This window comes from Malaya genurostris, chromosome 3 (assembly GCF_030247185.1).
Source record: "Malaya genurostris strain Urasoe2022 chromosome 3, Malgen_1.1, whole genome shotgun sequence".
NCBI lineage: Eukaryota > Metazoa > Arthropoda > Insecta > Diptera > Culicidae > Malaya > Malaya genurostris.
This window is the reverse complement of record NC_080572.1, coordinates 227,590,137-227,612,656: the sequence shown is the minus strand read 5'-3', so window position 1 is coordinate 227,612,656 and position 22,520 is coordinate 227,590,137. Positions and strand designations below refer to the sequence as shown.

At 38.0% G+C, this 22,520-nt stretch overlaps 1 protein-coding gene across 2 annotated transcripts in view; it reads left to right on the top strand.

Annotated features, from left to right (window-relative positions):
* The window catches only part of LOC131439021 (tyrosine-protein kinase Src64B), a 223,728-nt gene extending 201,252 nt beyond the window's left edge, over window positions 1-22,476 (top strand). For both annotated transcript variants that reach the window (XM_058609502.1, XM_058609501.1), the window contains exons 3-6: window positions 1,434-2,632; window positions 12,855-13,068; window positions 13,141-13,394; window positions 13,462-22,476. In XM_058609502.1, the coding sequence (XP_058465485.1) occupies window positions 2,407-2,632; window positions 12,855-13,068; window positions 13,141-13,394; window positions 13,462-14,384 (1,617 nt within the window). In that variant the 5' untranslated portion in view covers window positions 1,434-2,406 and the 3' untranslated portion in view covers window positions 14,385-22,476. The remainder of the gene's footprint in view (window positions 1-1,433; window positions 2,633-12,854; window positions 13,069-13,140; window positions 13,395-13,461) is intronic.
* The last annotated feature ends 44 nt before the right edge of the window (window positions 22,477-22,520 follow it).

The window sequence follows — 22,520 nt, the reverse complement described above, 5'->3', positions numbered from 1 at the left end:
GTCGAGTAACCGATGTGCTTATGATCTAATGTTTCTCGGTTCAAGTCGCGCTGCATCTATCGATCTTTGGTTTTTTATTTCATTCGAATTCAAGACATGTAATTTTCAAATCACACAATTTTACATGTTTTTGAATATAAATTTGTATGAAATACGATGCTCCATTTATGTGCATCTTACAAGATGTAAAATCACAAGATTTGTTCGAACTGTGTATAATACAAATGAAAAATCGTGAAGTAACTTTTCATTCAATTGCTTTCTCCAAATATATGCAAAACAATTGTTGTCAATTCCCAAAATATTTTTATCTGTGTATTTTTTAGGCAAAGTTTCCCGAAATTTTGAATGCAGAATGCTCTAACGGATGCTTACACATTGCTGTGCTGCTGTAATACAAAACATAAAATCAAATTTACTCTCGGCAGTCGGCTGTCTAGATATCATTAGACCAAAATCTATATAATGCATGCTGTTAGACTTCAGATCTAGAACTGAAAAAAGACTTTTCACTGCCACTGCTAATGTGTTTTGGTGGCTTGAGAATGATTCTTAAGGTCTGAGGACACAGGGCCACGTGTTGAGTTTTAAATCGACCACGTGGCTCGCTCAATTCCCTTTGCGCATCGTATTTCTCTTGTACTCTCTCGTATATGAGCAAACTGTACCGGGTTGCCAGCATACATTTTATTATTTTGATGAGAAGTTTTATCACATTAATCTATCGTATGGGTTGGACATTACATGGATTCCAATGAACAATGAAAAAATATTCAACTTTCACAAAAATTGAATGTCTGTGTGTTTGGCAGCCTTGTCGACCCAATTTTATTTCTCTCTCCTTTTTCAGAATGCTATCAGGAAACCAAAGCGAAAAAAAATGGTGGATGCATTGAAACTGACTTTGTTTTACAGAAAAATACAAGACTTTATTTTTATCGCGATAACATATATGTTTTTATGTGCTAATCGCATCTAAACTAAATTATCTTGACTTTGTCACGGTAGATTTATGATACAAGCCTTCAAAGCCGAGATATTCGATGAACAAGTAGATTTCGAAGACATTGTCAGGTGGGTTTTTCTATATTCTGCACCGTTTCCAAGAAAATTTAATTTGAAACGGGAAAATAGCAAAAAACCTACCACTTTACGGTAGTGTCCTCAGCCCTTAAGGTTTGTCTTAGAGTGGCTGATTTAATATGAACTCTCATCGCATTAACATATCATCTACATCTACTCATTTACAAAATGATAAAAAAATTAATGTAACGCTTATAGTTTTATCAGTGCCCCGTAGGTAAATAGGAACGAGTAAAATTAATGATAATGATAATTTTTTCCTTAGTTCTGTACTCAGCATCTACCACTTCCGTCTGTTTTTTTTTTTGCGCTAACTAATTCTTTTTTCATTTTTTTCTCTTCCTCCACAGAACGCCTTCGCTGACCCCGAAGAACGCCAAGTCCGAAAATGGCAGTTGAAAGCAACCTCCTGAGAATAGATTTGCGTTTTTGCCATCAGCACCAACACAAACTGCTTCGCCACTAGGTCTGGCCTGGTGATAATTTTGATTTGTTCCCGACGTTTTTTGCAGCCGACGGAGCTGCGAAGGGGAAAACCGAAAAAGGCAAACCAAGGCTGAAATTGCCGGACTGTCCTCCATTACTGTCTTTCAGGATTACACTCCTGAGCGAGTACTCGGTCGACCTAATGAAAAAAGTTTCATTTCTGCGGTAGTGCGGCGAGCTTCGGTTTGACAGTCTTCATTTCTCACAGGATGAAAATGCTCCAGGGAAAAGAAAACGAAAGTTGAAAGCGTGAAGCAATTGATCTGCACACGGCGCCTGCAGCTTTCTATCACTGGAAAAGGGTTTCCAATATCAGATGAACGTTTCATCGTCGGTCGCATCTCTAGGAGAATTCATCATTTTTTTGGACGCTATATTCCGCAAAGTTAACGAAAAAACAAGTTGTCCGGACATCCTCTGCTCATCTACAAGCACAACCGCAACAACAGCATTTAACTCGTGCCAATGTAGTTTGGAAGATATTTCTAAGTGAAAGCAAACTTATGATTAGACGAAGTAGGTCTAATCTTGAAACTAGATAGACAACGGTCAGTCCGTAGCAGGAAAAGAAAAAAATCCTAGGAACGGAACGCACATATCCGATCCCCCCCCCCACGAACAAAATAAAGCCCACTGGTGCCTGGTACAACAAGCCAACAGTATCTTCGAAACCAATACCAAAAGTAACAGGCTCGAAACTATCGCCAACAATTTAAAAAAAAACAAAAACAAAACGTGTATACACATCAGCGAAACATCTCCTCTAGCATCGTCGTATAGTAGCGAACTACACAACATTAGCATTTCGATCGGCAGCACAAATACGAGTAGCATACGATGGGTAACAAATGCTGCAGCAAACGACAGGATCAGGAACTGGCCCTCAGCTATCCGGGTGGCTACAAGAAGGGCGAGAATTCGTTCACTTCTAACCTATCCGGTCCGAAGCACAACAACGGCGGTGGCTCGCTGGATTCGCGATACACACCGGACCCCAACCGGGGACAGCTGATCAAACATCCGAAGGGCGGCGTGGACATCATCCGACCGCGGACAACACAACGTGAGTATTCAGTTCTCGATCGCACATATGGAAAACTGATCAACGTTTAGTTGTCAGCTTGTAGCTGCTCATGTTAAACACAATCGGCGCGACTCCGTCCAAGTCCGGTGATAACCAAGAGCCGTGGCAGGCAATCAGGACAGTAACCCCTTTGACATCGAAACACGCTGATATTGTATTGTCCGTGTCAATCACATTTTGCGTTATCGCGACAATGATGCGTGCAAGAGTACAATCGGAGCAGTCGTTTTTCACTGCTTAACAATTGTTTGCTTATTGGATGGATTCCGGCTGCTGATGTCGGATTTTAGACGTAGCGAATGGGTGATTTTCAAAAAAAAAACAAATGCCTTTATAAAACTTTGTTTAAATTCAAGTTGCTGTTAAAAATAACCTTTTGAACGGCAACATCTACAATAATTGGAGGACACACGATTCACAATAGAGATGGGCAAAACAGTTCATTTCAAAGAACCGTTCAGTGATGCAGAGCCGTTCGTTCGTTCTTTTCATAGTTAATTTGTCTGTTGAATGACTAACCGAGATCTCAATTAGAACTGAGGTTTGGTAGATTCAAAAAGGATTGCACGAGCAAAAAAAAGGTCCTAGACTTTGAACTGAAGAACTACCGTTCTCAAAAAAAAAACTATTGATAATTCATTCTTTCTTTTGAACGAACCGTTCGCGAAGGAATTGCCCATCTTTAATTCACAAACTAAAAACTAATCGAGAACACAATTCGTATATTTAATGTTTATTGTGCATACTGGTAAAAGGTACTAGACTAGCACAACAGATCGAGCGATGTTTGTGGTTATCTCTTACTACTGAAAATTTTATCATAGATTGCTGAACATATTTTCGATGGTATGGAGCAAAAATGATGTACCTGTATTAAATACAACAAGAGATATTCACGTTTGAGTTCTGCCCATGCTTGTACAGGGTAAATTTTGAAAAGATGCTCCATAGTGAAGTAATACGTATTCACAGAGTAGTTTTGCTTAAGAAGAATTCATTTCCATCTATTTGTGAATTCCTCGCCAAAATAATGGTCTCTTTTCATTCGATCCAGAAATCTACCTATTTTTTTGTCTTTTTCGAAGTAAGCGAAGTCCCTACGACGCAATAATCTGAAGAGGCCAGTTGTGGTGAGTAGACTGCATGCGACGGCATTTGCCATCCGAGCTCCTCAATCTACTTCCGAATCGGTTTCGAAGTGTTTAGACGGTGCATTGCCATGAAGGAGTATCGCTTTTCTCTGTCTGATTCCATATTCCGATCGCTTTAACTGAATTGCTCTGTTCAAATCGATCATTTGTTGATCTTATACTTACCTTACCTAACAGCTATAGGCCTGGGGTGTCCTTTGTTGTATCAAGCATACGTCTTCACATAACTCGGTCCTTGGCTGCTCGTCGCCAGCCACTCAAGGCACGGATGCTTCTGACATCACCCTCCACATGATCGATCCACCTTGCTCGCTGCGCTCCTCTTCTTCTTGTACCAGTCGGATTAGATTCAAGAACCATTTTCACTGGGCTGTCGTCCGACATTCTTATGACATGCCCAGCCCATCGTAGACGTCCGATTTTAGCTGTCCGTACGATGGGTGGTTCTCCTAGCAGCTGTTGCAATTCGTGATTCATACGCCGTCTCCACGTTCCGTCTTCCATCTGCACTCCGCCATAGATGGTCCTCAGTACCTTTCATTCGAAAACACTGAGGGCACGTTGGTCCTCTGCCAACATAGTCCAGGTCTCGTGGCCATGGAGAACAACCGGCCTAATGAGCGTTTTGTAGATGGTCAATTTCGTGCATTGGCGTACTTTTCTCAATCGAAGGGTTTTTCTGAGTCCAAAGTACGCACGATTCCCTGCCAAAATACGTCTCTGTATTTCTCTGCTGGTGTCATTGTCGGCGGTCACCAGTGAGCCCAAATACACGAACTCGTCAACCACCTCGATATCGTCACCGTCTATCAATATTTGTAGTGAGAGGCGTAGTGTTTCTTCTCTAGAGCCTCTTCCTATCATGCATTTTGTTTTTGACACATTTATGGCCAGTCCGATACGCCTAGCTTCAGCTTTCAGTCTGATGTAGGTTGCCGTCATCTTCTCAAGGTTACGTGTCACAATATCAATGTTGGTTGATGTTGATGTTCCTTCGGTACTTTTTCAGTAGCATTTCGCATATGGTTCGCCGGTTTGGCTTTTCATTCAATTTATGTGGTATCCATTTTCTCATCTTCGTCCAATATAGCATGAAATTTGGTGTTTTAATATTGTCGAAGGATGTCAAAACATTGAAAATAAAAGTTCGAAAGCACAAATTCAATTATTTGTGCCTTCTAGTGAATGCTTACCCGGTACATCGGCTTCAAGCAATCCTAGCGTCTCTGTAATGGAAATCGGTACTAATAATGCAAACGCTAACTATAAGGCACCATCAAATGTAACCATTGTCAGCTGAAACTAACAATAATTCCGATCAAATAATATACAATATAAGAAGATAAAACAATGCCATTTGCGACGACAGTGGCAGAAACGACACCAGCGACTACTAGAGCATCATATAACAAACAAGCGATAAGCGAACCAATTGCACTTCAACCATTATGTAGGATGGTCTCCAAAAAAAAAGGTTAACCGGTGCACCTTTTTTTGAACATTCTTCGTTAGATCCAGCAAGGACTTCTTGGTGACAAGTTTTGATACCTTTACAAATCTTTTTCAAAATTCTGAATGGTTTCGGCTACCGATACATGTTTCCTTAGGTATGTCCTTCTCAACGTCAGAAATGTAGGTAATTTTGTAGATTTATGTTGGAAGCGAAGGTAAAACGTTTGGTGCTATACATCCAAACCTCCGTTTACGAAGTCACTCGATTTACGTAACTCTTTTTACGACCAAATCTCAAATAACGTAATCTTTTTCTACGAGGTGATTTCCAAATAACGTAAACTTTTTTAATGAACTTACTGAGGTTTTCGAAAATATATGAAAATATGTGCTATGACAATATTCTAAAGCTACGATCAGACTAGCCAGTTTATCTGTCACAGTTTATCTGCCACAGACAAGTAATTTTTCGGCAGTTTATATTTGGTCTGGCAATGTGATTACACTATTCACAGTTAAATGACTGCAACAGTCAAGTTTGACTGCCGACAGTCAATATTTTGACATTTGTTATATTTGACTGTGACAGACTTTTTGAGCATGTCTGTATTGTGATTACATTGATCAGACAAATCAAACTGGTTACAGACGTAAATATAGGGAGTGGGCTGTTTATTACAGTTTTTCTGCACACAGTGATTACATTGGAAGAAAGTTTGTGGGGCAGAGAACTTTTCACGGAATATTTTATTATGGTAAAATATCGATCTGGTCTCACAAACTGGTCTCGTTGCGTTGCTACTTGATGTGTTGTGTTTGGAGCAATTAAAGAAGGAATATAAATGTACTTCGGTTTTTTCCCTTTTATATAAATATCAAAAATAGGTATAGAAATCGCTCAAACTTAAAAAAAAATTTCCGAGGTTATTATTTTAGAAAATCTCAAATACTGAACTTTTCCACAGCTCTTCGATGTATCTAAAAATTGTTTATTAACCAAGTATAAGGTGAGCGTGTTTTTGCTGAATGAAAAGTTTATTTTGAATGAGAAAAAAAAATATCCAAATAGTGACCATCTTTCTTGAGATTCTTTCACTTCATATGTTCATTATCTACACGTTTGTGTAGATCTGCTATTACTAAAAATCCAGAGTGGCACCAAAATCGAAAGCGTGAAAAAATATGTTTCGCAATTGTTAAGTATTTTTCACGCAACAAATACATTTTCAATAAATTGTAAATAATGTTGTGGATTCAAAAATCAAATGCAATGGAAATCCATAGAATCATCCTACCTCCGTAAATATGACAATTAAAGAGTTGAAATTTTGGGAAGGTTGTCTCCAGTTTAGGCTGTTTCAAATATGGTATAACGGTATGAATTCGCTTTGGGGCAGAGTTCTGATTTGGACAGATCCTCAATTTTATTACCAAACGCTTTATAATCAATTTAATTATCGAACTAATAAACGAACGATAAGCTATTGGAAATTCGGTAAATATTTACGAAACCTTGAAAAAAACTTCAAATAAGTACATTTTCTGTTACCGTCCAGCATTTTTTTATTTGGAGTAGTTAATACTTTTTTTCATTAATTCATTATTTAATTTTTCATAATTATTTCATCCAAGTACAAAGCAAAACGTTCCAGTACTATGCTTCTGGAGATCCATTGCACTTTATGGTGAAGGAGGAGCTCGGAAAATTCAGTAGTAATTCTACGAAATATGCGATAAGCTTCATTATTTCGACCGGAAATGATGACATTGACAACGCGGTTCGGTGAGAAGTTAGTACACGTGTTTGAGGGATAGAAGTGGTGTCTAATACTCGTTAATCGATTTCGATCGATTTCAAGTACTTTTTTGTAAAATAAACAATATATGTGCGTAGAACTGAAGAGCCGCAGCATCATATTCAAAGAGCCTTGGGCTATCCTGATTCCCGGCTTCCTGTTCCTGAAATAGTGGTCATATACTCAAAAATGGAACTCACTCACTTTTCGTAGAGGTCGCTTGACCGATATTCACAAATTTAGGTTCAAATAAAAGGCCAAAACTCCTGAGCTTCTGAACTTTGCGCGGATGCAAGTGTTTAAAATTTCATTTTTACCATTTCTAAAATTATAAGTATTTAAAATTTAAACCGTCGTTTAAAGTACGATGGCTGAATCATATAAAATCTTATAAAATTGACTAAAATCAATACAGTTTGTAAGTCATGTTAACAGATGGTCATTCGAACCGATTTCATTTACACCGGTTGCAGAAGTACCTGCAATAGCAAAACTGTTTCATTTTGTTGGTTGTTGGTTGTGCTAATTGATTTTTTTTGTTTTCTTTCAAGAAGCAATAAAAATTATTTCGAAGAATGCCACATATACCGGAATGTGAGAATATGAGTAATACGAGAAAGCCCTCAATACACCACTAGGTGGATTAAAACGGGTTTTTTATTACTATCTGGTTTTTACACATTAGAAAAAAAATTGATCACGAAACCAACCCTCTTGGGGAAAACTACGTGTACTCACTTCTCACACTGGTGCTGGAACGTTTTGCTTTGTGTTTGGATGAAATAAACAAGTTTTTGCTTGTCATAGAATCTGTGGCAGACAACTTCTGCACAACAGTTTCAGAAACAGTCAAATTTGTCTGCACAGTCATCAACTGTTTGTCTGTCGACTATGATCACACTGTGATTACATTGTCACAGATAATCTGCACACTTTGACTGCATACAGATGGACAGTCAAGCCGATTTTGACTGCTTGCAGACAACTGCGAACCGATTACACTATGATACAGTCAAACTGCACAAGTTTGTGCAGATAAACTGGCTAATGTAATCGTACCTTAATGCTGTATTTTTGAAACTGATATGACGAATAATAGCCAAAAAACAATGTTTTAATTCGATTCAAAATTCAAGTTGGCAACTTCCAGTTTATTGATAACCCATAAAAACCATTATAATAACGGATTTGACGAGTAGATGCCGTAAAACGATGTTTGAGATTGTTCCGAAATCCAAGATGGCGACTTGCGGTTTATCTTGTGGTTACACTTGTTTAGACTGCAGATTTATACCTGAATTTACAGATTTCTGATAAACGTCGCAGATACTTAAGGATTGTACTTATTATCAAATGTTAAATGGACATTTTTGAAATTTACATTCTTTGATCATTTAACTTTCACTTTTGCACAATAAAATGCGATATTTTTTTCACTGTCACTGCAACAATTTGATTGCACAAACTTTTTAAAACTTGCATAACAATTTAACCTGGCATCTCTGATGTGCACGGCATATGACATTTGTACTAATATTAGTGTGTGAGCAAAATGTTCCTGTCAAAATTTTTAGCGCTAGAGTCTAAAAATTCATTACATTGACAATATAGTGGTTTTCAGCTGGACATAGAATGCGACGGAATCGTCACAGAATAGCGAAATAATGAGCGTCAGACCAATCAACATAATTTTTGCTACATGCCATCGGAAGTATGATCACAATTTTATGATGAAATTTTCAGTTGTGTGACATAATCTCAAATAATTCAAAATTAAACTTTTCCGAAATGTTTGGTATAAACGAGTATCAAAGAGGATAATTCATAAGGCGCGTTTGCCTTTCTCGTATTTTTAAAGCTCATAACTCAGTGATCTGTGAAAGGATTTATATAATCTATCTACCAATAGAATCAAAATTTTTCAACTTAAACGTGTTAAGAAAAGGCATTGAAGTATTTCAATAGTACACTATTGAAAAACCTGTCTCATTTGACCCATGTCAACACCAGCCAATCAGAACGCGTTCTGAGGAAGAGAACAAAATATCTGCTGCTGTACAACAAATCGTTCGAGAAAAAGTTCCGAACAGTATCGTAGTGAGTTCCACAATTTGGTCCTTCTGAAAGGCAGAAATGAATCCCGTACAGCATTCTGATAGTTTCTTTCAATGATATGAAATAATCGAAATTAAAATTCTATATGCTGCTATTTTTATAGCCGTTAGGACCGCCCATTAGTGAAAAAGCTACAGACGAAATCACGTAAAAAGAAACCTCTTTTTTTTTGCGAAAAATGCGAAATAGGGGAATGCTTGCATAATTCACACAATTGATCAACTAATTGATATTCGGAAGTGTTAAGAAACATGTCAGTTGTTTTCGTATTCACGACATCCAGTTATGTCTCTGACATTACCCACCCGCCTTTTTTTCTATTACTGTAGGGTTTTTGTTTGGCTTTCTCATCATAATTTTAAATTTTGGGATCGCATAGAAGCATTTCTAGTACGCGGACGAGCAAAACTTTACCTGGCATCTCTGCCAGAATATTGGACAGTTTTTTTTTTGTTTCAATTATAGAGGCTTTAACATCTTAGGTCATTCGCCTCTTCGGACCAGAAAATTTTTCTGACCCTATGTGCGGGGTTGGGAATCGAACCCAGGCGAGTTGCGTGAAAGGCACCGACTATCCCATCACGCTATACCCGTCCCCAATATTGGACAGTTATTTTAACCCGTCCGCTGTCTGTTGTATTGAAATTAACTAGCATTACAGGGTCCGGCACTCGAAGTGTAACCAATTAAAAAGGCCATAAATTCAGTTTGGAAAATTACTTTTACTTAATTCAAAGTACAAAATGTGTAAAAATAATACGAAATTCAGAATCAATTCACTTTTGCTCGATATGACCACCTTTTGCCTTGACTTGATGACTTGAGAGAGCGAAGGAGTTGCTTCGTTTTGCCGAAAGCGGTCAATTTCCGAACATTGTATTTTCTGACGAGAAAGTTTTTCTAATTGAGCAATTCGTAAACTTTCAAAACGATAGGGTTTACTTGACCGACCGTTCATACGAGAATTTGAGTCATCGATTGGCCACCAGGAGGCAGCACCCGCAACAGATAATGGTTTGGGCCGCTGTAACCGCAGATGGGCGCTCTCCAATCGTTTTCATCGAGCCTGGCGTCAAGGTAAATGCGACATATTATCGGGAAAGTATTCTGGAGGTTGCTTTGAAGCCGTGGGCAGACAAACATTTCGGTGGCAGACCATGGACGTTTCAGCAGGACTCGGCACCGTCTCACAAAGCTCGAGTGAACCAAGAATGGCTGAAAAACAACGTTCCGAACTTCATCACGTCCACACAATGGTTCTCGAATTCACCAGATGCGAATCCAATGGATTATTCTCTTTGGGCCATTTTGGAGAGCAATGTCCGAACTCGAGGCGCTCAAAAAAGTTATTGTCCGCGAGTGGGCCAAAATACCTGCAAGTCACATTCGGCCAAACGAAGCAGCTCCTTCGCTCTCTCAAGTCATCAAGTCAAGGCAAAAGGTGGTCATATCGAGCAAAAGTGAATTGATTCTGAATTTTGTATTATTTTTACACATTTTGTACTTTGAATTAAGTAAAAGTAATTTTCCAAACTGAATTTATGGCCTTTTTAATTGGTTACACTTCGAGTGCCGGACCCTGCAGAACCACAAGAAAAATTAATCGACTGGTGGATTGAGGTCAATTGTTTCAACTGGTAATATTCCTTAGCGACAAGTGTTATTTCATTGTTCATTGAAAGCATCAACAAATATATATATATATATATATATATATATATATATATATATATATATATATATATATATATATATATATATATATATATATATATATATATATATATATATATATATATATATATATATATATATATATATATATATATATATATATATATATATATATATATATATATATATATATATATATATATATATATCTGTCAAAGACGACCAACTTTTTGGAGTGGACGTTCTACAATTTTTTGTAATAGTTTATTAACACGCCTAAAAAATCCGTGCCAGTTCTATCCCATGGCAGATCACATACGCATTATCAAAATGAATTCGTTATGATTGAAGTTTACTTGATAATTATTCTGCTAATAGAAATTTGCCGTTGTAACGGTCAATTTAAGAAAAATATTTTTTTCTGGCTCGTGGTCTCGAAGGGGTTGAATCGATGCGAATGATAGTTTCGCTATCTTTGCGGCATTTTGTCGCTATCTTGCCATATTATAACCTTCCATGCCAAAATTATATGATTTATATTCGAATATCACGTTTACAGATTATAGAGTTCGAATTCCCAGCAAGGATCGCATTGCACAACTCTCCAACTCCGGGCCCGATCAATGGTGTTATCTTAACTGAACTACCCGATCGTTCTTCGCACTGCTCTCTCACTTTTTCTTTTTTTTGCCATCTTTCTCAGTGACAGTCCGGGTTCTGTGCACCATTTGTGCAGAAATATTTCTACGTTGTTTCTATGCAAGTTCACACATTTGATGGAAACAAATAAACGGTTATACGAGTGGTGAGAGGAAATGTAAATGTTAGCGATTTTCGGCAACTTCTATATTTTTTGGAACAGTCCTTAGAGCTACTGTCAATCGAGAAATACTTTGCGTCAACGCCTCTGCCGATATGATACAAAAGCTTCTTCCACAACTCTACGATCAACATTGCTCTGTTGTGGTTTGTTGTGCGCGAATCCAAGAAGCATTTGCTACTTATTAATGGAACCGTTTCTTTGCAGTTTGCAGGTTAGTTGTACTGGGAGTCGTTTCGTCGAAAGCCACTTCACCGAAGATATTGACATTCGAAGCTATATTGTTGACCGAACAACTTTCATCTAATATTTTGCGTGTTTTAAAAAATAAAAAATAAATAAAGTCATCCCCATACATTTTGAAACCAATGGGCTTCTACAAATTAAAACAGTTTTGAGCCGAATTCAAAATAATGGTTGCGTTTTTCGCAACATCGCTTTAGATAACTGTTAAACATTTGAAACATTCATTACACAGTAATTCCAAAACCGGAATCTCGGGACCAGTATAGCCGACGAGTGTTCATTTGGCCGTTGAATAACTTGACCTTCAATTTGGATAAAATTGCAAACACTCTTCTTCCTGCAACTCCGGAACCGGGAGTAAAATCCGAGTCAAACTAAGGCATTTTTATGAGACAAAAAGATCTTTTATTTGATCCTACGTTTGCACTAGTCGTTCAAGTTACCTTTGAGAAATGAGTTGTAAAGTTATCCTTGAGAAGTGAGTTCGATTGTGGAACCTTTTGACCACAATTTGGGTCTTTTTACCTTTTTTTTAATCCAAGTTTGAAAAGCGGTTCAATCATTTCCGCGAAAATCAAGTGTACATTTTTGTCACATATACGTACAATACTTCGGAAAGAAATATAACGCGATTTTTTTTTATTTTATGCGGTTTTACAAAAGCAATGTATTTTAGTGTTATCAGGATTTAGAAATCGTACAAGTAACGCAACTGACATTTCACTGTATCAGTTTTGGAACTGTTTTTTGTAGTTTTTTTGCATAGTTTGTAATGTACACTGAGGTCTCTTTTCACGCGGGAGATACGTCCCGCGTAACTTCAGAAATCCGCGTAACTTACTTAATTCACTTATAATTTTCTCGAACATATTTTATATTATTTATCGTACCATTTCTGCTGAAGAGTTTTCTAACTCTCATCCTGTCTATTGCATGCACATGTACAGTTCTCCCCGGACACAGCACCCGACGGATAGTGGTGGCCCTGTACAACTACAATGCTCGGGAGGAAACGGATGTCAGCTTCGTCAAGGGCGACCGGATGGAGGTACTGGACGACACCGAGTCGGACTGGTGGCGAGTGGTGCACCTCAAAACACGTCAGGAAGGTCTCATTCCGTGGAATTTTGTTGCCGAAGATCGTAGCGTCAACAGTGAAGAGTACGTATCAATGTGTTGTGTTGGGTGGTTTCCTTGCTATTTCTAACTACTTTTTTCTCTGTACCCGGGCAGCTGGTTTTTCGAGAATGTATCTCGGAAGGAAGCTGACAAGCTTCTACTGGCGGCGGAGAATCCACGCGGTACCTTCCTGGTACGGCCGTCCGAGCATAATCCGAACGGATTTTCCCTTTCGGTTAAGGATTGGGAAGAATCACGGAGCTATCACGTGAAACACTACAAAATAAAACCACTGGACAACGGAGGCTACTACATCGCAACGAATCAGACTTTCCCCTCGCTACCTGCTCTCGTGATGGCATATTCCAGTGAGTCGCGAAAGCTTTCAATCCTACTTGTACTTTATGATAATTCCATTTTTAAATCTTCTTCTAGAAAATGCCCTTGGTCTATGTCATGTACTGTCGAGCCCGTGTCCAAAACCACAACCACAGGTATGGGATCTCGGACCGGAGCTTCGAGACAAATGGGAGATTAATCGAAACGAGGTACAGCTAATTCGCAAGCTAGGTCACGGTAATTTCGGCGAGGTGTACTACGGCAAATGGCGTAATAACATCGAGGTTGCTGTGAAAACGCTTCGCGAGGGCACCATGTCGACTCAGGCCTTCCTCCAGGAGGCAGCGATCATGAAGAAATTCCGTCACAGTAGGCTAGTCGCGCTATACGCAGTCTGTTCCAAAGAAGAACCAATCTACATTGTCCAGGAGTACATGTCCAAGGGTAGTTTGTTGGATTATCTGCGGACCGGGGATGGTCAGTTTCTGCAGTTCGAAGATCTGATCTACATCGCCGCCCAGGTCGCTTCCGGCATGGAGTACTTAGAACTGAAACAACTAATACACAGGGATCTGGCCGCCCGGAACGTGCTGATTGGTGAGAACAATGTAGCGAAGATCTGTGATTTCGGTCTGGCACGGGTGATAGCAGATGACGAGTACTGTCCGAAGCAGGGTTCACGGTTCCCCGTCAAATGGACGGCACCGGAGGCGATCGTGTACGGCAAGTTCTCGATCAAATCGGACGTTTGGTCGTACGGTATCCTGCTGATGGAACTGTTCACCTACGGTCAGGTGCCGTACCCGGGAATGCACAGCCGCGAGGTAATCGAACAGATCGAACGGGGCTACCGAATGCCAAAGCCAACGAATCATCACCTACCGGACGATATCTACAGTCTGATGCTCAAGTGCTGGGACGCGATACCGGAGAAACGTCCGACGTTCGAGTTCTTGAATCACTATTTCCAGAACTTTACCGTCACGTCGGAGGTGCCCTATCGAGAGGTGCAAGACTAAGGAGACCGAGCCTGCGAGAGTCGGAGTCCAAGCGCTGCTCCCTATTTGCTTTTGGGATGGGTCCTACTACACTAGTAAGCTTAAACATACACAGAGAAACAAAGTTGAGCAGACATTACATTGTAGACTTTAAACTAAAACATACATTACATGCAAACATACACATACACACGCGCAGTGACATTGCTTTACGTTGCTAGAAGAATCGTAATAGGAATGACAAACAGTGTTTTAATTAGTAGGGTGGAGAGTTACTCGATCGATTGGAACGGGTTTTAGCACACTGTGTGCGGATTAACAATAGTAGGCACCTTTTTCCGTTCACAACACATGAAAGTTATGTGAAAAAACAAGTAGAGTATAAGATCTATTTCTTATACGTAAACGTAATTCGTTTATAATTATCATTACAAACTAGTTGCACCTGGTATCTAATTGATGTTCATATTCATAACAGTTTCTGTGCATGAACAAGAAATTTGTTCCTAATGGTGGTTTTATTATTTATAGAATAGATTTTTCCCGTGTGTAGCAACTAGAATTTGGCTTATTATTGAAATCATGATACCAAAACTTTGGAATTAAAAACTGTTCCGTCAATGTAGACCCAATTCGTGATAGGTTGACCGTTGAGGAAAGTTGGTATATTTTCATCGAATCCATTTGCTCAGGAAGCTTAGTGCAATCCATAGCTCTTCTAGATTTGTCTTTCAGTCGTTAAATTGTTTGCGGTCTCAACAACGAGTAGATTACTTGGCTTGATAAGAACATTTGTCCATTTAGAATCCCAGCCAAGAGGAAAGATGCGTTTATAGTTCTAGTGCACCAATCCGGTAACGTACATAACGTCACTAACTACAAAGGTTTCTAAATTCTGAACTGCTTACCTAAAGTTGGATCTTCTTCACCCATCCGTAAAACATATCATCTTCACTAATCAGCACGAGTTTGTCAGAGAGCGACCAGCTAAAACCACGAACTCAATGAACTATGTTTCTACACTTATTACCAGCTCGCTTTTGAAAAAAAAAATGAGGCTATTCAGACTCCCTGATTGGATAACTAAATGAATTTTATCGTTGCATACTGATTGTACTCTCTGAGTCCGTTACATCGGGTGCTCCACAAGGGAGTCATCTCGGATCACTTCTTTTCGTTCTATTCGTTAGGGTTAAAAATTTGGTCCATTTTCATTATTTTACTGTACAGATACCAGAGAAGGCAGGGGAATTCGTTTTGAAGCATCGGTCGATGTATGTTTGATGATAAGGAAAATAATTTTTATATATTAAAACTATTCAAAAAGGCAAACATATCCAACATTTTCCGAGACTGGTTTTAAAAACCAGTCACATTATATCTTCCGAAGTTGAATTCTAATACCTACAAATAGTGTATAGAATTGATCAGGAGACTAGTCTAGTGAAGCTCCGATACTACTACTGTGGGCAAAAAATAGTAGGACTTTGTTCATGATTTCGAAATTCTTGATTTATTCTTCCAAATCTATTTCGTCCCCCTCAAAGTAATACCCCCGGGCCCAATACACTTGTGCCAACGTACGTAGTTCCAGTTCGATTTTTAGTATTCTGCACATAAGTCTAGATCTCTTGTAACTTTCTAGCTACATTCCGAACTATAGTTATAAGGCGTTCTATTTTTCGTTTGAAGGCTCAAACCACGTGTTAGTGATCGTTCTCGTTGATCTGGCTTTTTTTCGGATCTTCGCTTTCGATCAATAGTCAGACGTTCTATGATGCCAGACACCAGAATCGTTTCAAGATACCAGACACCGTAGAATTCGCGATTCCAAACTTTTTTCCGTCAGATCCTTATTCTCAAAGTATTCGTGTGAAACTTATTCGCGCACTTACTGTTCTTTCGTAACCATTTTGAAATTTTTGGTTTATCCGATTAGAGATGTCGTAATATCGATCGATAATCAAGTAACATTATTTCGATTAGTTTGAAACAAAGGTATCATATTTACAATAGATCCAGCTCTCACATTTCCCGGTCAAATCATTGGCAACATCCTTTTTTGCGAGCATGGTGCCCTCAGACGAGTCCGTATCGAATCTCGTACATACAAGTAGGGCAGAGAAATATCACGCCAAAATAGCAGCACTGCGCACCCGTACAATTGACATGATGTGTTGAATGTGATGCCGTGCGATGGCGTTGCTGAACTGCAGACTGATTTCGCTCCAAGCTGTCAGGGTCTGTTTGAAATTTTATCGAATAATTTGAAAAAATCGACATTCCTACATCTGATGGAATCAACTGACAGAATGTAAACAATACACATTGAACTATGTCTACGCAAAACTTCAATGAATGTTATCCAACGAATCAAAAGAGCAATTTAAGTGTGTGCGGATTTCAAGCGGTTTAATCTTACTTTTTTTACATTTCGCCGTCGGCTCATCGAGTTTAATCTAAGTTCTTCGGATATGTAGCACTAGATAAAGACGAAATTCAGAACTAGTGAAATACCCTAAATTTCAAAATAAACTGTGGAAAAACTTACAAAATTGTCTGAAAACTTCAATTTTTTCCGAATTTGAACAGCGGAGTTTTCGGCAATCATCTCGGTAAAGTTTATAGCATCCGGAAATGTCGGAATCTGACCTGAATTCGTCGAAATTTTTTGGTTTTGTGCGGATGATGAATTGCCGAGATTTTCGTCGTAATGAAAATAAATGAAAAAGTAAGAAGTGAAAAATTACTTCCACTCAAATATTAAATTATTTGCTCGTAATATTTGACATAAAGCAATTATCAGTTTGGAAAATATCGATCATTTCTGTTGTTTCAATTTGTGGTAGAGAGATATATGTTAAAGGACTATTCACACATTTCAGTTCCGTGAAATGTCAGTGTTCTTTTTTGTCGGAATCCTTCCGTTCTGTATCCATTCCGGCACAGCAAATTCAGTGACATATCGACCTCAGTGAAAATAAAAAAATTTCGGCGACGACGAATTTGTGTTAGCCGGACGGACGCTACACTGACGGCGAGCTGTACTGAAACGGTACGGTGCCGGATAGGTGTGAATGCGCGCATAGAAAACGAATGAAATAATATCAGTATCCGTGCACGGTGTCGTGCCGGCACTGAACCGGACCGGATATATGTGAATAGTCCTTAAACGACAAATTGTCAATGGAACAGTGTTCAATCTGACCAGAGAAGCCAGATCTGCAGATTTGTCTGTAAATTTGCAGATTTCGTACATAGTGCTGAAGACATTTCGTCAAAATTTACAGACTTGAAATTGTCGCGAACTTTTTTTTTTGTTCGCTAAATCAGTTTTGCGTATCATACTTCATAGAGAAATGGCTGCCAACAAGACATACTTGCTGACTGCAGATTTTTTTCGGATGTACAGCCTTTTCCAACCCTGTCTGAAGATATTTGAAATTTTTACCTGCCATCTCTGAATCTGACTGATTTAAGGATCGGTCGTTTTCCATGTTCCAGCGCCTAAATTTGGAGTATTAACTGGACAAATATGTGATAGAAGAATCGTTCTTCCGATGATATTTCGTACTCCAGCGGTGATGCTGACAAAGTTCTATGATCATTCATAATGTGACCTTTCAAAGATTATAAGTGATTCTACCTCGCGTCACATTTCGGAATCATACAAATATTTAAATACTTAATTGGAATAAAAATGTTTAAGCTTTATATGATAGTTGACATGCCGTTGCAAGTCGTTAACATATCCCGCATCAGCTTATTTACGATGGATGCATAGTTAATTAAGTAGTGCTAATCTCTACAATAACTAGAAAAGGCAAAAGACAACGCATGAATCATGAATGTTTATTGAAATTAAAGTCTTGATATTACATTTCTTCTGTGAAACTTCGCAGCCGATTCTTAAGCGTACAGAACCATTGCATGGCTAGTGCTATAGTCAATTGCTGTTGAACATCGATTTAACATAACAAGGGGCTAAAAATTTAGTAATAATCGAACGAATATCTCAGTAAACGCAATATTTACCGAAATTTCGGCCGAATGATGCTTCGTCGTGTTTTGACGTAGGACTATGTTTTCCTTGACTATGCTCACCTGGGTGCATTTTCAAAATTTCATGACACGCAAGTGTAACGAAATTACTCCAGATTTGATTTCTTAACAACTGTTTCCCCACAGAGAACAAACATCCAAACTAGTACAAACTTTTTTAAAAAAGCTATGTAAATCATACAAGCAAAAATCCGCTCGAATGCAAGAGCCCATAAAAAATTCCTGGGTTGCTCGAAGCGCCTCTGTAGAAGAATTCCTACTTGGCGATTGCTTTTTAAGACAACCGTTTAATTTCTTACACACATTGAAATCTATACTTGGATGTCTGGATGGATAAATAGAACCTGTTGCTTGTTTGCTAGCTTCAGTCTATGATAATCCATGAACGAAGACACATCGGGTGCGCAGGCTGCCATCTACGCCAAAACAGTGGAGCTACACCCGCCATTATTCAACTGGTGCTTCAATCTATGTCCCGGGTTGGTGGTTCAATGCATAGGGCGCTGGTCTTACAAACCAGTTGTCGTATGTTCCATTCGTATCATCTTGCTGGTGGTCGTTTGCATTAGAGAAAAAGAAAACGAAAAGTGGACAACAATGGAGAAAATTATACAAAATCAGCCGTTCTAAATGTTATCTAAAGAACTATTGCATGTTCTGAAATGTTATCTAAGGAAGATTGCTTCTTTGCAAATCGAAGATAAATATCAGTTTCGTGCAAATCTTGAATAATTTGATTAGCTTTGTGCACTTTACGCTATGCGAAATTTACACCAAACGAACGATAGCTATCATTTTGCTGCATCGTGTTCGAGAAAAATGTTCCGAACAGTGTTATCGTAGAGAATTCTACAACTTGGTCCTTCTGAATGTCAGAAATGAATTTCGTACAGCATTTTGATAGTTTCTTTCACTGAAAAACTGCCCTAAACTGGCACCCTTTTGGCTATAATACAAATCCTTTTCAATACTATAAATCTTAAACGGTATGAAATCAATTGCTATCTATACACATCTCGAATGCAGTCCTACGTCAACCTCGCGGTTATGTTTCTGGCATTACCTACTCCAAGTTTTTTCAGTATCTTTTTTAGGCGAAATCAAAATCATGTTTTAATTGTGTATCTTGTTTTGCATTGCCCCATAGATAACGTATATTAAGTAGTTCTATAGTCCCACGACAAAAGGACCTAACTGCAAATGACAGTTTCTTTTTGTTTACATTTTCTTTCACGATTTACCGGATTAGTTCTATATTAATATAGAGTTCCAAGAAGGTGCATTTCTTCTTGAAAAAGAAGCCATTTGTCTGGTCCTGTCCTATGGTGGTGCATTCCCATCACGCCAAATTTTCAGTTTTTGTGTAGGTTAATATCGCAAGTTTTGGCGTGAATACGTCTTATTTTACTTTGGATCGTCTTTTAAAAATGCGTGCTGTGAAAGAATGGGTAGAACTTAATCTTAATTATCTCGAGTCTCTGAAACTAAATTCTTATTCTAGATTCGGGAACTAGATTTTTAGAACTGGTTTCTAGACTAGATTTTGGAACTGAATTCAGTTCCTTAATCTAAGCTCGAAACTCGTAACCAGAATTCTGATCCAGAAATTCAACTGCAAAATTCTAGAACAACATTCAAGATATCAATTCTAGATCTGGTTTCTGAAACAAAATTTTATATCTAAAACTCCAACCCAAAATTTTGGAGCTGGCTGCAGAATTAGAATTTATTTCCTAAATTCTGTTCCAGAATTCATGTTCAGAATTCCGAAATAGCATACTGGAATTTAATTCGGAGCCTATGCTCTGAAACTAAATTCAGGTTCGGAATTTAGTTCTAGATTTGATTTCGAAATCGAAAGTGAGTTCTGTTCCAGAATTTTAGAATTGAATACAACAACTGAATTCTTGATCTGGATCTCGAATTACCTTAATTTAATTGGGGACAGTGTTGAGTTATTTTGTACGACCGCTTATACGAAATAGTCGATTCGACTTGATTGCACCTCTGCAATAAGAACGATTTGAAATAGTTCTTAAATATAGATTAAAAATTATAAATTTGATCTAAATGTCTCAAATTGGAGAACTTTGGCCAATGGTGTTCGAGTATGACAATTAAAAAAGTGGTTTAGGTATTATGGTAAGAAATTTTTACATTTTATTGGATAAATTTTCCATCTGAACTTCACTTAAGTTGTAAAGGCTTATTTCCGAAGTTTATTGGGTGTATCTAATCTAGGTAATTCCACCGTTTCAACGCTACAGTACACTCTCCGACCATGCAGCGTAACTTTGCGACTTTGATTAGAATCTATGCACGTATGTGGTGAAAAATAATTAGAAAAAAAACGAATGCGACCGACTTTTAACTATTTAGAGTATGTAGAGCAAAAGATTACATGAGTGCATCAACTATTTGAAAGAAGAAAAAAACTGTAATACTAGTCGTCCTCACAGAATGATTCGTCAGTGAAATGAGTTCTTTTGTAATATAGTTTCCTATTAGTTGTAAACGCAGTGCATCTATTTAGTCAAACACACCGTCACGAGTTTCGATTTGTTTAGTTTTTTTTTATTAAACTTCATCAATACATCAACACTGTGCATAAAAAATCCTCTGTCATATTTCCATTCTGCAAACTTTTGAAGCGTTGCTTCATCATTTACCTTTACCAATTCGCATTGAAATGCACAACAAAAAAAACCGTATTTGTTCGATCTTGTAGTTGAGGAACGCTGAAACGTTGCAAAAGTCATGCTTAGTGAGTAGATAAAATCTGGCATCCTGCTGAAACGAAGTACTAGAGCTGTGTGATCATAGTATGCGTGGAGTGCAACAGTTTCCTATATGCTAGTGCGCACGCCTCTCTTCGGATAGTGTTGTGAGGTGCATTGTAACATTGAATTATATTACTAAATAATAAAAAAAATACAAAACAGCCGAAACAACTGAAAATCACTTTTACGACTATTTATATTTATATAAATTAATTTACTGAACATATTAATTAGAATTATCAACCAAAACCCTCATCGTTTGGTTCGTCAGACTATGTAATTAGGAATACGAAACAAGGCGTGGTAGAAATTCATTGAAATTTTATCTGCATACGAAGGAAAGTAAATTACAAACAGGAAGTCACATTTTTTACTCTCTACTCTGTATTTCTAACCAATCGAAATTTAGTGAAATGATTCCGATTAGAGGCAATCTTATCAAATGTAAGTGAACAAAAAACACATTTCTGTCCAATACACGAATGACAATTGCCAATAGAAACTTTTTCTGCTAGGAGGACTCGTCTGAGAAAGGGGAAAAGCGTACAAATCAGTACGAATTCGAACTTTAAGCAACCAGTAAAAATGCGTTCCCCCTTCTCTGAACTGCAACACTCCTACCGAACGTAGGGCACGCGTACCGGAACAATAAATCACCATTAACCACTAGAGGACATTTTAATACCCTCCCATTCCATAACAAATACAACAAAACAAAAAAGAAAAATAAACAATTTTTAACAAATTTCCCTGCTAAAGAAGCAAAATTTACAACTGAAAAAAAAACAATTTTTACAAACTGAATCGCGCTAAACATTTTATACACGAAAAACGACAAACCTAATCCTACCACACACAGCCCTCTGCAATCAACCGACCGTTGTTTATTTTCCCTGCTTCCTTGGATGGGAAAAAAAAACAATAGCCACGCCATATACGAAGGGAAAGTGAAAATTTGGGAGTTTTTTTGAAAGTACAGCAACCGCAGCAGCTAATTGGAGTTTCTACGTAAGCGAAGAGTGCGAGTTCAAACGAAGCAAACAGTAAGCAGTAAGCTATCAACTAGAAAGAATGATCGCAAAAACAAAAATGAAAACGAATAAACAAGTAACAACAAAAAGAACATTAATTATAAGCTCTAATCGTATAAGGCAAAACACACACTCACACGCATGCAAGTGGTGAAGAAATAAAACCAATTCTATGTTTAGTGGTTTGTTGTATGATAAACAAAATATAATAAAATGGAAAAACTGAAAAAACCTTTCAAATCTGCTGGGGTTTAAGGGCTTGTGATATTTAACATATGCCGAAA